At 37.0% G+C, this 14945-nt stretch overlaps 2 protein-coding genes across 4 annotated transcripts; one reads left to right on the top strand and one right to left on the bottom strand.

The window, feature by feature from the left end:
* The first annotated feature begins 983 nt into the window (after window positions 1-983).
* On the top strand, window positions 984-5776 carry LOC108737923 (high-affinity choline transporter 1). 3 transcript variants are annotated; one of them, XM_018471112.2, is made up of 5 exons: window positions 984-1181; window positions 2014-2208; window positions 2339-3031; window positions 3117-3438; window positions 3494-4088. In XM_018471112.2, exons 2-5 carry the CDS (start codon window positions 2043-2045, stop codon window positions 4086-4088), a joined length of 1776 nt encoding a protein of 591 aa, XP_018326614.1. In that variant the 5' UTR covers window positions 984-1181; window positions 2014-2042. The 3 variants fall into 3 exon arrangements, with proteins under 3 accessions (XP_018326614.1, XP_018326613.1, XP_025830390.1); XM_018471111.2 differs by having other exon boundaries at window positions 984-1268; XM_025974605.1 differs by lacking the exon at window positions 984-1181 and having other exon boundaries at window positions 2043-2208; window positions 3494-5776.
* A 4131-nt stretch (window positions 5777-9907) lies between these two features.
* Window positions 9908-12924, bottom strand: LOC108737920. The gene is made up of 3 exons (XM_018471108.1): window positions 12612-12924; window positions 11991-12039; window positions 9908-11935 (listed from the first exon to the last, which is right to left on the bottom strand). Exon 3 carries the CDS (start codon window positions 11822-11824, stop codon window positions 9920-9922), a length of 1905 nt encoding a protein of 634 aa, XP_018326610.1. The 5' UTR covers window positions 11825-11935; window positions 11991-12039; window positions 12612-12924; the 3' UTR covers window positions 9908-9919.
* Window positions 12925-14945: the final 2021 nt, after the last annotated feature.

Genomic DNA, 14945 nt, shown 5'->3' with positions numbered 1-14945 from the left:
CTATCGAGAAATTAACAGATTTGATACAGAAATAAATATAATTAAATATAAATAAGTAACTGTAAAATCTAGAACAATCGATAAACACCGTAATCAAAAATTAAAACAACCGATTCTATTCCACCAAACGAAAAGGAAAACATGTTTTGAAATGAATCATTTACGTCAAACATACTTGTATTATTAATTCAAATCAATTGTGATTTTTTCAGAGAATGTTAAAACGCTTTTTTGTATATGTAACTGGAATTATTTTCTTGCTGATAGGCATTCCATCATAATTTAATACGAAACTATACATGGTTGTAAATTGTAAAACTAAAAATTATTAATATCCTTTAAAGCGTTTAAATGTTGTAAGATTTTCTGTTACCAAGTTTAACACAATTAGTAATATGTCTATATTTATAATCACAAAGGGTTTAAAACAATGCCATCTTTGGTAGTAAATAGATGACAATATATATTGTACGTTTTGTTGAAAATTATAATTGTGTTTACAAAATAGAACTCATAATATAATTTTGTGACACATCAAGCATCCGTTTTCAGTGAAGAGAGCGAATAGACGATCGTAGACAGTGATTCAAGTGTGACTTTGAATTCTTGAGATTTCGACTTTTTATTCTTGACGGAGGCAGAAAAAAATCGCCGTATGTAATAGGCTTAAGTACCATGCACTTGACCTGGTGGTAAAAGTGTGTATATTACATTAGATACGTATTTGTTAAAATGATGTATCGATTTCGTTAGCGTGGGCGACCATAATCCTTCGTACGAGGTGGGTGTGCAAGGAGGCCTTTGGATCGACCATCGCCAATGGTAAACAGGGTGCGCGAACACAAACTCATCATCCACTTCGGACTTCTTGGTTGGGAGAACCTGCTCCAAGAATAGCAACCCAATAAGGTCCTGCGCCTTGCTGACATCAACCGGGATGATCAATACAATCCTTCAACAACGTAGTCCTTTTCGTGATACCGAAGGACTCGTACCGTCGTGCCATTGTCCTCCTCGTTCCTTATAATTACGTACCGTGAGCTAGGTTTTTGATGAGTCCAAAACGCGCTCATGTGTGGACTACGGTTTAGAACAAGGAACAGCCCTTCGCAGAAAACCTCCCTTCGTTGGGGCGATTGCTGCTCTTTTCCTCGGTCAACAATTCTCTACGAAAACTTGTAGTACGACATCAACAAAACAATAATCCTTTAGGTACCTCTGTAAATAATCTTGTTAGTTTCAATCATCGAATCCCAACTGTTGATTTTGTAAGTAAACTACTTAATCAGATATGTACTCCATTCTGTTGATCCAAAAAATAAAACCCTTTCCGAGACTGTTTTGATCAGTTTTACATCATCATCACTCTCCTGAATTGGCAATTTGGATTTTTTGAAACGTTTGGGAAATTTACAAATCAATGCCTTTTGAATTCTTTTGTGGATATCTGTTCTATATTACATCACCTTGACTTTTACTTCAAACCCATTTCCTTAAATTTGAAACATCAAGGAGAAATGCGCATGCGCCATCTGGTTCTTGATTTCTGACATTCAAATCTAAAGTAACATGTGTTCTGCCAATCGGCATTGAGTATTTTTTCTTTTTACTAAAATAGGTACTTTATAAGCACACATGGCAGTTGCTATCTATCTATCAAAATTGAATCATTTTTATGAATTTTATATGCTCTTACAGATATCTTTCCGAAATACTGATGATTTGGAAATGTGTTTCAATCAATTTTCACAAAATTGCCCTTTACTGTAACAACACTTGTTTATTTTCCTTTGAAGATATGAATAAGAAATCCATTTTTTCATTTCCTTCCCATTATTTTTATAAATTACCTTCATAGACATGTAATGTAGTTGTGAAGGTACCCTAATAGTAATAGCAAACAGAAACCAACACTGCTGTTTAAAAATAAATTTGGTGCTTTGTTCTTTTCCGAAATTATCGATTTGTCATCGTTACATAAGCGCTTGTTTATGTTGTGATTTACTGTTACAGTTTGTACCCAAATCATCTCAACTAGCAAGATGATCAATATCGGCGGCGTTGTATCCATCATCATTTTTTATATTTTGATTTTGATCGTTGGTATTTGGGCAGCAAGGAAAAAGGAAGAAGGAAATAATTCAGAGGAGGAAGTTATGCTTGCAGGGCGAAACATTGGTCTGTTCGTGGGAATATTTACAATGACAGGTAATCAAATATCTTACAAGCTGGAGCTATTTGCTGATCTCCTTTATGAGTTGCTTCAACTTCCGCAGACTTCTGCTAATAGGTGTTCGCTTAGAATGTCAAAGTTTCTGTACTTATTTTCATTTTAAAGCTACATGGGTTGGTGGAGGATATATAAATGGGACAGCGGAAGCCACGTATAGTCAAGGTTTGATTTGGTGTCAAGCACCTTTTGGTTACGCCCTTAGTTTAGTATTTGGTGGTATATTTTTCGCAAACAAAATGAGAAAGCAAGGTTACGTCACAATGTTGGATCCTCTTCAAGATTGCTTTGGAGAACGAATGGGTGGACTTCTATTCCTACCGGCTTTGTGCGGTGAAGTTTTCTGGGCTGCAGGAATCCTGGCAGCTTTAGGAGCAACACTCACAGTTGTTATCGACATGGACCACAGAACCAGTATAATTTTCAGTGCGTGCGTTGCAGTGTTTTATACCCTTTTTGGGGGACTTTATTCTGTAGCCTACACGGACGTCATACAGCTGTTTTGTATTTTTATTGGGCTGTGGTTATGTATACCATTCGCGTGGTTGAATGAACATGTGAAGCCCTTGGGTTCTATGGATGTCGATTGGATCGGAGAAGTAGAATCGAAAAAGATCTGGTATTATATTGACAATGAACTTCTGCTGATATTTGGTGGCATACCATGGCAAGTGTACTTCCAGAGGGTACTCTCTAGTAAATCAGCTTACAGAGCACAACTGTTGTCATATGTAGCAGCTTTTGGATGTTTTATCATGGCTATTCCTTCAGTTCTCATAGGAGCCATAGCGAAAGCCACCGGTAAGTGACATACACGCTCTTGCCTCATACTACAACCTTTCAAAATTTAACGCTGTTCAATTATAATGTAAATCTTTTGCTATAGAATGGAATGAAACAGCTTATACTGGCCCTTATCCATTAACTCAAGAAGAAGTTGGTAAAATTCTTCCCATGGTGCTTCAATTCCTTACCCCCAGTTTTGTTTCGTTTTTCGGATTGGGAGCAGTTTCAGCTGCTGTTATGTCTTCAGCCGATTCCAGTGTACTATCAGCAAGTTCTATGTTCGCAAGGAACATTTACAAGTTGATGATACGACAGCGTGCTTCAGAAATGGAAATAATATGGGTCATGAGGGTTGGAATATTTATAGTAGGAGTGTTGGCCACCATTATGGCTTTGACCATTCCTTCAATCTACGGATTATGGTAATGAAATTTGTCTAAATGTTTCTATAGAGCTTTAATTCACCACACTCTTTAGGTCGATGTGTTCTGACTTCGTTTATGTCATACTCTTTCCACAACTGCTCATGGTAGTTCATTTTAAAAACTATTGCAATACTTATGGTAGTTTAGCTGCTTATATTATGGGATTATTCGTGAGGATATCGGGAGGCGAGCCACAACTCTTCTTGAAACCTTTCATATACTATCCGGGATATGACGCTGAAGAAGGTCTTCAGCTGTTCCCATTCAAAACCATGGCCATGTTGATATCCTTGATAACATTAATAACTGTTTCATGGCTGATGAAATGGTTGTTTGAGTCTGGCAAAGTAGCGCCTAGGTACGACATATTTCATTGCATAGTGAACATCCCGGAGGACATCCAAAGGGTCGGTGAGCCTTCCGAAGATGGTGAACAAATGTCTGTCATGGCCTCAGGGAATGCCAAAAGCTATGGGGCAGCGACGATGGTTGGGAAAGATGAAAAAAACGGCAGAATCAATCCGGCACTTGAACCTGACGATGATATCCTTGCTTCGGAGGTTGAAAGGAATAACAGCTTGATCGGTAGTAGTGGCGGTGGTATTAGGAGCGACACAAACCCTGCCGAAGTGCAAACAGCACTTTAACTCTAGAAGAACTTTTGCTCTGATAGTTGCGTGTAGTCACAAATTATATCCTGCAAATAGATCAGGCGAATGGAAGTACCCAAGTATTAAACTCATACATATCATGAAACGTGTCCTAAAATGAAACGATACATATCAATTTGTCCTTCTGTTTAATAAAAATGAATGAAGATAAAATTAATTTTGGAATGGACGTTAAAAGGTATTAAAGTTTTGTCTGTTGATCCCTATCGATGTTAATGTTGTTATTGTTGTTGTTGTTGTTGAAGATGTGATTTTAAAAAAGTTTTCGCAATTTATGAAGGTTATAAGAAAATCCCAGGAGGATGCAAACTAAATTTTTTCCTATATGTAGATAAGTGATTGTTTCAGAACTCAAAAAAATGGAAACTGCAAAAAGTTTTCTATCAAGTAATTCTCCATTTTGATTACTAGAAGTATTTTACCATTGGCGAAATGTTGGTGTGAATTGACATAATTTAATGTCCTTTCAGCCCTGAGAGACTTATTTCAAATAATATTTATTAGACAGTTCAATAAAACTTATTAAAGTTACCCAGGTACCAAACCTAAATACGGCAGTTTCTATTGAAACATTGCGAATATTAATTAATCTAACCGAAAGCCTGGCGTTGGATTAATACCGGTCTAATTCTACAATTTCATGGTGAATCTCTATATTTAAATGTACTTTTTGACAATATACAGTTTATACTAGAAATAAGGCCTAAACAATGAGACAAAAAATAATAGATACTGAATCTTCAAGAATACGTATTAACGGTTCATTAATGTGAGTACAAAGAAATTTTTATTTATTTAAATGAACAAAGTTATTGTTGTCTGTAACGCGTAGCCTTTGCATCCTAAATATTAATTTCGAAATGAATAAACAAATTACGAAAGGAGGTGATGTCTGTCTGAGAGGGAAAACTTAGAACTCGATCTCACGTTTGCTTTTAGCTATTATTACCATACACATCTGCATGTTGACTATTAGTACCTCATTACCGGTAGTCATACGTACACCTATGTCTAAACAACTTTCAAATCTAAATTGAATAATTGCTTCTTAAGTAAACAGAAAAAGTGAAAAACTCTTATGTCATCAATTGGTCGCTCACGAATCATAACATATACAAAACACATCATATCTCTTATTATAGAATATTCAATAACTCTCTTATGACCCTTAGGTACCCATATTACATGTAAATAGTTATTAAATTAATCTAATGTAGACTAAATAAAATACTAGCACCCAGAGCTTTTAACGTCTATTCCTGAATTTATCGGAAAAAAATTATAGTATTTTGTTGTACCTACATCAAATTAAAGTAAAACTAATTCCTTTCAGCCACAATTAGCTAAGTTGAAAACGTGTGCTGAAAGAAATTTGTTGAGTAAGAGATGCTTGACGATTATATTTGAAAGACTAATTTCAGTTGCGATCATAATATAAATAATGTTTTATATTGATATTGTTGTATAGTGTAAGTATCTCCAGAATGAGCGATATTTATTTACAAGGTTGTAGATACTTACTATTTTTATATTGAAGTTGTTCTGTAGAATTTTGTTTTATATAAAAAAAATGTCTACAACTCCGTTACACACTTAGTCAATTCTAATTGTTTAATAGTTATTAGCACAACTTTGTAAACTAACGTACATATCAAATATAGAGACTGTCGATGTATATAGATCTAATTCTAATTGTACTTATATATACATATAAAAAAATATATATATTGCAATTATTGTATGTTGTAGGTAAAATCAAAATAAAGAATGAAATAATTAAATACTGTTTACTTAAAGTGGTTTATTTTGGCGACGTACAAAAATTGTTGTTATTACTAAAACAATTTCAGTAAGAATAGCCACCGTTGGAGTCGTAGCTTTGTCCCCCTTGAGATCTTCCTGAAGGAGCTCCATATGAAGAAGAGGGTGCGCCTCCACCGCTGTGTCCACCAGCTCCTCCAAAGCCACCTCCGAAACCACCGCCAGAACCACCTCCGAAGCCCCCTCCAAAGCCAGAATTAGCAGATGGAGCTCCGTAGGAAGATGATGGTCCAGATCCACCAAAACCACCAGAATGACCTGATGGAGCACCGTAGGAAGAGGAGGGTGCTCCTCCAAATCCACCTCCAAAACTACCCCCTGAACCACCTCCGTGACCTCCCCCAAAGCCAGAGTTAGCGGATGGGGCTCCATATGAAGACGATGGTGCAGATCCTCCAAAACCGCTTGATCGACCAGACGGAGCACCATAAGATGAGGAGGGTGCTCCTCCAAAGCCACCTCCAAAACCACCTCCCGAGCTACCTCCGAAACCTCCTCCAAAGCCAGAGTTAGCGGATGGCGCTCCATAAGAAGACGATGGTGCAGATCCTCCAAAACCGCTAGATCGCCCGGACGGAGCACCGTAGGATGAAGAGGGTGCTCCTCCAAAGCCACCTCCAAAACCACCTCCCGAGCCACCTCCGAAACCTCCTCCAAAACCAGAGTTACCGGACGGGGCTCCATAGGAAGATGATGGCGCAGATCCTCCAAAACCGCTTGATCGGCTGGATGGAGCACCATAGGAAGATGAGGGAGCACCATAAGAAGATGAGGGTGCACCTCCACCATTACGTCCGCTCGCTCCTCCAAAGCCGCCTCCGAAACCACCACCGAATCCACCTCCACTGCTGCTTCCACTAAAAGATCTTGCGAATGATCCACCGTGTCCTCCAGAGGAACGGGCTTCTACAGAAACGGTATCAGATGAGCCACCACCCGATGGTGGAAGGTAGCTTCCTTGTGGTCCTCCAGAAGGATATCCTGCTGGCGCTATAGAAGGAAAGTAAAGAAACATAACCGTCCCAAAGTACAATTCATCAAATAATTAATTGAAGTAACTTACGTTCCGCATTTAAATGCGTGATCAAGGCGCACAATAGGGTCACGCTAAGCTGTAAAAAATAAAAAGAAATGAAGATTGAATACCCCAACAATAAAGTAGGACCAATGCCAATAACGATTAATATTATTTTCCCTATAATGGTATGCTATTTTAAATTTCTCAAGTTTAGAAATAGAGAACACCTCATTATTTTTCTTCCGTGTTATTGAATACATATCCATCTGACATCTGTTTAAGATTATATAATGGCATTTGTTATGATAAATTGAATTAGAAACGTAACTGTATTATTTACACATTCTGTTATAACATCGTTAAATTGTTGGACACTTACCACTTGCTTTAGGAACCACATTTCTTTTCACTGAACCGTCACCAATGGTTAGAAAAACACTGACTGAGATGGAATACGATGCAAAAAAAAATTTCGCACATATTTATAGTCAGGAGTCGACGATGGGCTTGTGAAAGTGAATTTGGTAAAGATTTGGGTTTGTGTGGGAGAAGACACTGGACCTTGTAACTGAGCCATAGCAATAGCCAATATTAGCAGGTCGTAATAGGTTTGTTTTAGAATGACCATTCTGAACATCGTCCAGAACTTTGAGGGTCAACAGAATTGTTTACAGCACCCACGCTGGTTTCTCTAAGTTACTTAAATGGTTTAGTTTGAACATCAAATTATTTATTGCATTGGGGAAAACGACATTCAATGACAATTTACACAACTGAAGAAGTTAGAATGTTAAATGAAATAAATCCATCATGAGGTAATTTTTACTTAGAAAATTCCTGCTAAAGATTCTATGACAATGTAAACATAATGAAATAATTTCAGATAAAGTTTGAACAGTGATATTATGCTTTAGATAGCTCTTGATTATTAGTGAGTAAATGATAAGAACATTCTCATAACTTTTTGAGCATTTTAAATTTATTTGTGTTTTAAGAGTAATGACTACAAGTACTTCATGATTTATCTGTAACCCTGAGCAGAGCTATCGAGAAATTAACAGATTTGGCCACTTAACTTCTTATCAGTGAAGTGTAATAAATTTTTATGTTGCCACTGTTAAAAATAAACAGTAGTATAAATTGTAATCCAAAACTCATTAAATTTGCTCAGTAATCCTTGTGTGGTTGTACGACAAACACCAAAATATGTCGAATTAGGATGAATACTGACGCCTGACGATTTGGGTGAAGAAAATGGAACTGCATATTTCAGAACGATCAAAAAAAAAAAGATCGTTGTCTTGCTGTCGAATGAAGAAACAAATCGTCTAACAAATTGCCAATCACGATCTGACAATTATTACAGAAGTTGAGTCTATAATTGGTTTCAGAAATTATACAAGTGATTAGATTACTCGTACTTCATTAAAATACTTCATTTTTAATACATACAAATGCAGTTAAGTAGTTAGTAGTGAGTGTATAGATACAATGATGAATTCCCCTAAAACTTCTACCAACTTCCACTGTAGGATGTTGGAAAACACTCTCGCTTTATTAATTTGATGGCTTTTTGACCTTGCCGTGACAAATTGGATCAATTTGCGATTTTCACTCCATTCACTATATCATTGATTATAAGTATAAAGAACTGTGATAAATGAACAAGAAAATGTTAAAATACTATCACAAATATTTCTTTTCTAATCAGCATTACTTGAGCAAAAATTAACGTCCACGTTTATAAAATCAATACTTAATTAACTTGTTTCGAAACTTGAGGCCACGAAAATGGACATTTTCTGGGTTTCAATTATTTGTCCCCAGGTGTAGGTGAAAAGTATAAATTTCTCTGGTTATATACGTAACATACAAATATTTTCGGCTTATTCCATCATATTTATTGAGATTGTTCAATGAATCATTTTAAGTAGGTAAGGAAGACGCTTTCTATGTCATAGAGTTTCAGTTATTATTAATAAAATTTGTAGGACTGTTAGTTTTTATTGTCCCATTTTTCTGTCGGCGGAGAATGAAGAAAATCACAAAAACATATGAAATAAACGTACATACAAAATGGGCACCTGTTCTTGGCAATTTAATAGATAAGTAGGTCATGTCCAATTGCAGACGTTAGACAAATTGCTTGCGTTAAGGCATTTATTAGTCTATTGTGTTCTTTTACGCATATTACTACGCAACTTTTTTTGAATCTTGAAACAATTCTTATCTCTTCTATCAACCACGTTCTCAATGCCAGATAGGAATCTTCTCGGAAATATTCTTGTAGGCACGTAAAACACGTTCCATGCTTGTTACTGTTATATAAGGGACGTATTTAATTAACAAAATACTCATTTATTGTTATTTTTATTGTTAAAACGCGTGATTATTGCTTTTTGTATATAATAATTCAGAATTAACTCGGTTTGTGATGTGTTATAGGAATATCAAATTTCTTCTATTGAAGTAGAAATGGTTTGCAATTACTCTTTAATGCAAATTCTAATTGAGATTTAGCATCACTTTGTATATTTTGGCCAACTATTTTAATTTTGAGAAAGAAAAGTAAGATAAGCAAATTAGTGACTAGATGTATATCCTTGTTTTGCTTCAGTATGTTATCGCATTTAGATATAAAATACCCACTACAATTTCTAATCTGAGAATTTTTCAAATTTCATTTCAAAACAGTTATCCTTTAAATGACAGCTAACTCCTAGCTTTAGTTGTCCAATTCAATTTTATTTTCTACGTCTATCATGATTTAATTCAGTTATACATAATAAGGCAGCAGTTTTTTTTTTATATTGAATAATCCATAAAACTAATGAATCTCAATAGAGAATCATACGTTTTCTTCGTTTGATTTATTGAACATAGTAATGTTTTCGTTTTAGTTCTTTCCAGTAATTATTTGTCATTTTGTTTTGGATATTGCAGCAAAACATTTGTTTTGTAAAAAAATTTATTTAATAAAATGTACACGTAATAGGTAAAATGATATTAAAATTTTCTTAGTAGCTGTAACCACCATTGGCAGCATAGGTTTGCCCACCTGAACCGGATGGTGCTCCGTAACTCTGCGATGGAGATCCACCAAATCCGCCGCCTTGGCCTCCAGATGAGCCACTTGGAGCACCATAAGTAGAAGATGGTGCCCCACTACCGAAACCACCAGAAGGAGCACCATAACTTGAAGAAGGTGCAGCACCTCCGAATCCACCGGAAGAACCACCTGGAGCTCCATAGCTTGAAGAAGGTGCAGCACCTCCGAAACCTCCGGAGGAACTACTTGGGGCGCCATAACTGGAAGAAGGCGTTCGTCCACCAAATCCGCCTGATGAACCACCTGCCGAACCCCCTGGAGCACCATAGCTAGATGACGGCGTTCGTCCGCCAAATCCACCAGATGACCCACCTGGTGCACCGTAGCTTGATGAAGGTGCTTGTCCGCCAAATCCACCAGATGAACCCCCTGGTGCACCATAGCTTGATGAAGGTGTTTGCCTACCAAATCCACCGAAAGAACTTCCTGGTGCGCCATAACTTGAAGATGGTGCACTACCACCAAATCCCCCAGACGAACCGCTAGGAGCCCCATAACTAGAAGAAGGTGTTCGTCCACTAAATCCACCTGACGAACCACCTGCCGAACCTCCTGGAGCACCATAGCTAGATGAAGGCGTTCGTCCTCCAAATCCGCCAGATGACCCCCCTGGTGCACCATAGCTTGATGAAGGTGCCTGTCCGCCAAATCCACCAGATGAACTTCCTGGTGCACCGTAGTTTGATGAAGGTGCTTGTCCTCCAAATCCGCCAGATGAACCTCCTGGTGCACCATAGCTTGATGAAGGTGCTTGTCCGCCAGATGATCCTCCTGGTGCGCCATAGCTTGAAGAAGGGGCACTTCCGCCAAATCCACCGGACGAACCACTAGGGGCTCCATAACCAGAAGAAGGTGTTCGTCCACCAAATCCACCAGACGAACTTCCCGATGCGCTATAGCCTGATGAAGAAGTTTTTCCACCAAATCCGCCAGACGAACCTCCTGGTGCTCCGTAATTTGACGATGGCGTTCTTCCACCAAATCCACCAGATGAACCTGGAGCACCATAGCTTGATGAAGGTCTTCCACTTGGTGCGCCATAACTGGACGAAGGAGCACCGCCGCCAATTCCTGCTGATGGACCACTTGGCGCACCATAACTAGAGGATGGTGTAGACCCTCCAAATCCGCCTGAAGATGCACCAGGAGCACCGTAACTTGAAGACGGACCACTTCCTCCAAATCCAGCTTGACCTCCTGATGGAGCTCCGTACGAAGACGAGGGTGCACCACCTCCTCCACCACTGCTTTGACCTCCACCCAATGGAGCTCCATACGATGAGGAAGGAGCAGACCCCGCGAAACCTCCGGTTGGAGCACCATATGATGATGAAGGAGCTGATCCTCCTGTAGGAGCACCATAAGACTGAGAAGGAGCACTGCCTCCAAAACCACCCTGACCTCTTCCTGACGGTGCGCCGTAAGAAGATGACGGACCAGCATTGCTACCAAAACCACCCTGTGATCTACCACCTCCTCTAGAAGCAGGAGCACCATATAATCCGCTAGGTGCTCCAGCTGCAGAACCACCTCCAAAGCCTCCCTGACCAGACGGTGCGCCGTAAGAGGATGATGGCGTCCTTCCTCCAAATCCACCAGAAGGTGCTCCACCAGATGGTGCTCCGTAACTTTGGGATGGAGTTCCACCAGATGGTGCTCCATAACTTTGGGATGGAGTTCCACCAGATGGTGCTCCGTAAGACTGAGAGGGAGCAGAAGCACCGGGGGTATTGTAGGATGATGAAGGACCCGCAGGCGTCCCATAACTGGTTGATGGGGGAGAATACCTTCCCCCTGATGTACCACCGCCTCCTCCTGATAAGTCCGGTGGAAGATAACCCCCTCCAGGCCTTCCTGAGGGATATCCTACTGGAGCTGGAAGAGTATTCTGATGTAGGAATGGATTTTTAATAAAACTTACTTAACTTACGTTCCGCATTAAGTCTACTTATAAGGAGACATATCAATGTAGATTTAATCTGAAAAACACAAAAACATTTTAATTAATTGAAGGTGGAAATAAAACTTCACATGATTAATAGTAAAATGTTTTATAGATAACGTTAAATAACACTAATATATATAGTAAAGAAGATGAAAAAGAAAATCATCAATGACAAAATTTACAAATATAGTTAATATTTTAATTATACTCGAAATCAATTCAATACAATTTACATTATTATTGACCCTATTTTAACATGAATTATGACTGAACGCGTATGTCACTGTTGTCGTATATTTAGACTATTAACTGCATTTCAAATTTACGTTTTTGTTTGTTATTCAGTAATTATTGTCAGTAAAATTGCTGTTATTTATATAAACGTATAGTAATTAAAACTAAAATACCCAACAAACGAATGCATGAATCTTTTAAAAGATTGGAAAATAATTTAATTAAAATAAAAACCATATATTTAGCTCAGCTCATATTTGCCACAGAAAATTGCACTTTTAATTATTATTAAACCATGATTTTATGTAATCTTTAAATATTTCCTTTGATTGTACACTGTGCGCACTGGCTATATGGAAAATTTTCACTCACCACGTTAAACGAAAACCACATGTTCCTACAACTATCAAAAGCACTAAAGAGTGAAGAAGATTTCTAAAGTGCAAAATATATGCCACAACATATTTATATAGGGCCTGGGATGAACCAGTGAAAGTGAATCCAAGCGGGCGCGAGATTCGACTTGGCGGTGCGTGGGAGAATTGGAAGCGTCGAGTCCTTGCACCTCTAGAACATCTTCAGCTACATCGCCGATTCGCAATTTTTCAAAAACGGTATTTCTTGCACATGCATGTATATTACCGCCAAGTTTATCACGTATGTGAGTGTCTGTGTGTGTACTGGTAATCGTTATTAGGCAGTTGTAGTCGTGCATCAACAGTTTGTACAAAAACCAAGGTCAAACACTAAATATTTTCTGCCATATTTGACTAATTGTTATTTATTTATTTCACTATTTGAATCTGTTCTGGTACAGGTTATTCTTTGAGATAAGACAACAGTATGTTGTTTTGGCGATAATTCATACATCTTCTACATCATCTCGTAGTAATTTCGGTGATTGGAAGAAACTATCATATTAAAAAAAGATGGTCAAAAGATGAAGGTAGGTATGATAGTATCAATTTTAAGTCCCATTATGGTTGCATCACGATGTTAGGAATTTTTTTTTTCCAATTCCATTTTCTGTGTTCAGGAATTATGTAGCATCGTGTTCTAGTGGATCTTCTACTCAATTGTGCAGAATGTTTAAAACCTCGAGAGAACTACATTTAATTCAGGGTTTTCATTCTAATAACAACTCTTTCATTATTTTTCACAATAGTATTCTGTTGTCAATTTAAATCATTTTTGGAATTCGTTAGATAATCTATTTTTATTATGGTTGATGCGCAAGAGCCAACGACTTGGAAATTTTTATTGATGACACTAATTTTCCCTCTTTATGGTCTTACATATGGTACGTTGGATTAACTGTTTGTGGAAAACTTTATAACTACTCTTCTGAGATATTTGCAGTAGTACCGGTTTCTTTTTTTAAGTGTGCAAACATTGGAAACCTCAGCCTTTTTACAAGAACAACAAAACATATTCGCAAATTGGATAATTCCAAAGAAAAAAAACAAACAAAAAGCAGTGTTGACATTGGATATTTTTTTATAGTCCGTTACTTCTTTATTCGCCAAATTCTTTTCCCTAATTAGTTTTAGTCGTGTATAAATATAGATGAATATTATTAATGATTTACGTGTATCGGTAAATAACAGTAACTTTTAATTTTTTACCGTCATCACCTTTAATCTTTCTTCCCATCTATAAGCTTTCAAGGTTTACTATTAGGGAAACATTATCGATTTAATCAAGTCATTATCTTAGCAACAATTAATAGTAATATGTAATTATTGTGTTCAAACTAATAAACCTGTGTAACAAAATATTGGTAAGGTAGCGAATAGTCGGAATCGTTACAGGAAGCTCGTGCAGTACATGTGAGTCGTTAATGTGGTTACAAAAAGGATCCTGATGTCATCCAGAATTCGAAACATAATCATTTGTATTCAGTCGATTGATTATTGTCGATAGTAACACAGTTGGGCAATTCGGGGTCATATTGTAGATGTATCAACGGCAATAAAATTTTCAACCGATGGCATTGTTATGCAAGTTAAATTCTACGGCGTTGAGCTTATTATTTAAGAGTATCGTAATCGGCTGTCATTATGCTCAATTTTGTATGCAGATTGAGTTTGTACGAAGGAAGCCAGTCGTAGTGAACAAACTTAGTTTTTAATTAAACACGAAAAAATTATTAACGCTGCAAAACTGTTTCAACATTATGTTCAATCTTTTTCCAAACTGATAAATTTTCGTATTTTTGTTTCTTAAAAGATATGGATACTGTCCATTAAACTGTTTCAAAAAAATCGATGATTTTTTTTCTTAATTATATCGAAAATCTTGTTGAAAATGGTAAAAAAAAATACTGTGAATATTAAGAGGTGCCGCATCGTAAATTTCAGTTTCCCATTTAAATAACATGGGAACGATGTTCTCTTGGATTTTGGAATTTTTTAACTCTTGTTAGAGTTAATATTTTAAAATGATCAAAACAAGGTTTTATACAAAATTTAACGCTCTACAAAAAAGGTCTCTTACAGTTTTTTGATATATTCATTTTTTCAATAGTTATTTAACGTTAAAGTTCGATTGGTTTAAAATTTTTACATTTTTCTTAATTTCCGACGCAACCATCAACTTTATGGGAAAATTTTATGAGACATTTTTTGTAGAGAATTTAATTTTCTATAATTTATCTCTCAAAAAGTTTTTGATATTTTTTGGAGATCATAAGTTACCTGCAAAAAA

The sequence above is a fragment of the Agrilus planipennis genome, unplaced genomic scaffold, assembly GCF_000699045.2.
Source record: "Agrilus planipennis isolate EAB-ADULT unplaced genomic scaffold, Apla_2.0 scaffold59, whole genome shotgun sequence".
Lineage (NCBI taxonomy): Eukaryota > Metazoa > Arthropoda > Insecta > Coleoptera > Buprestidae > Agrilus > Agrilus planipennis.
Note: the sequence above shows the minus strand (reverse complement) of the source record. Positions and strands in the feature narration are given on the sequence as shown.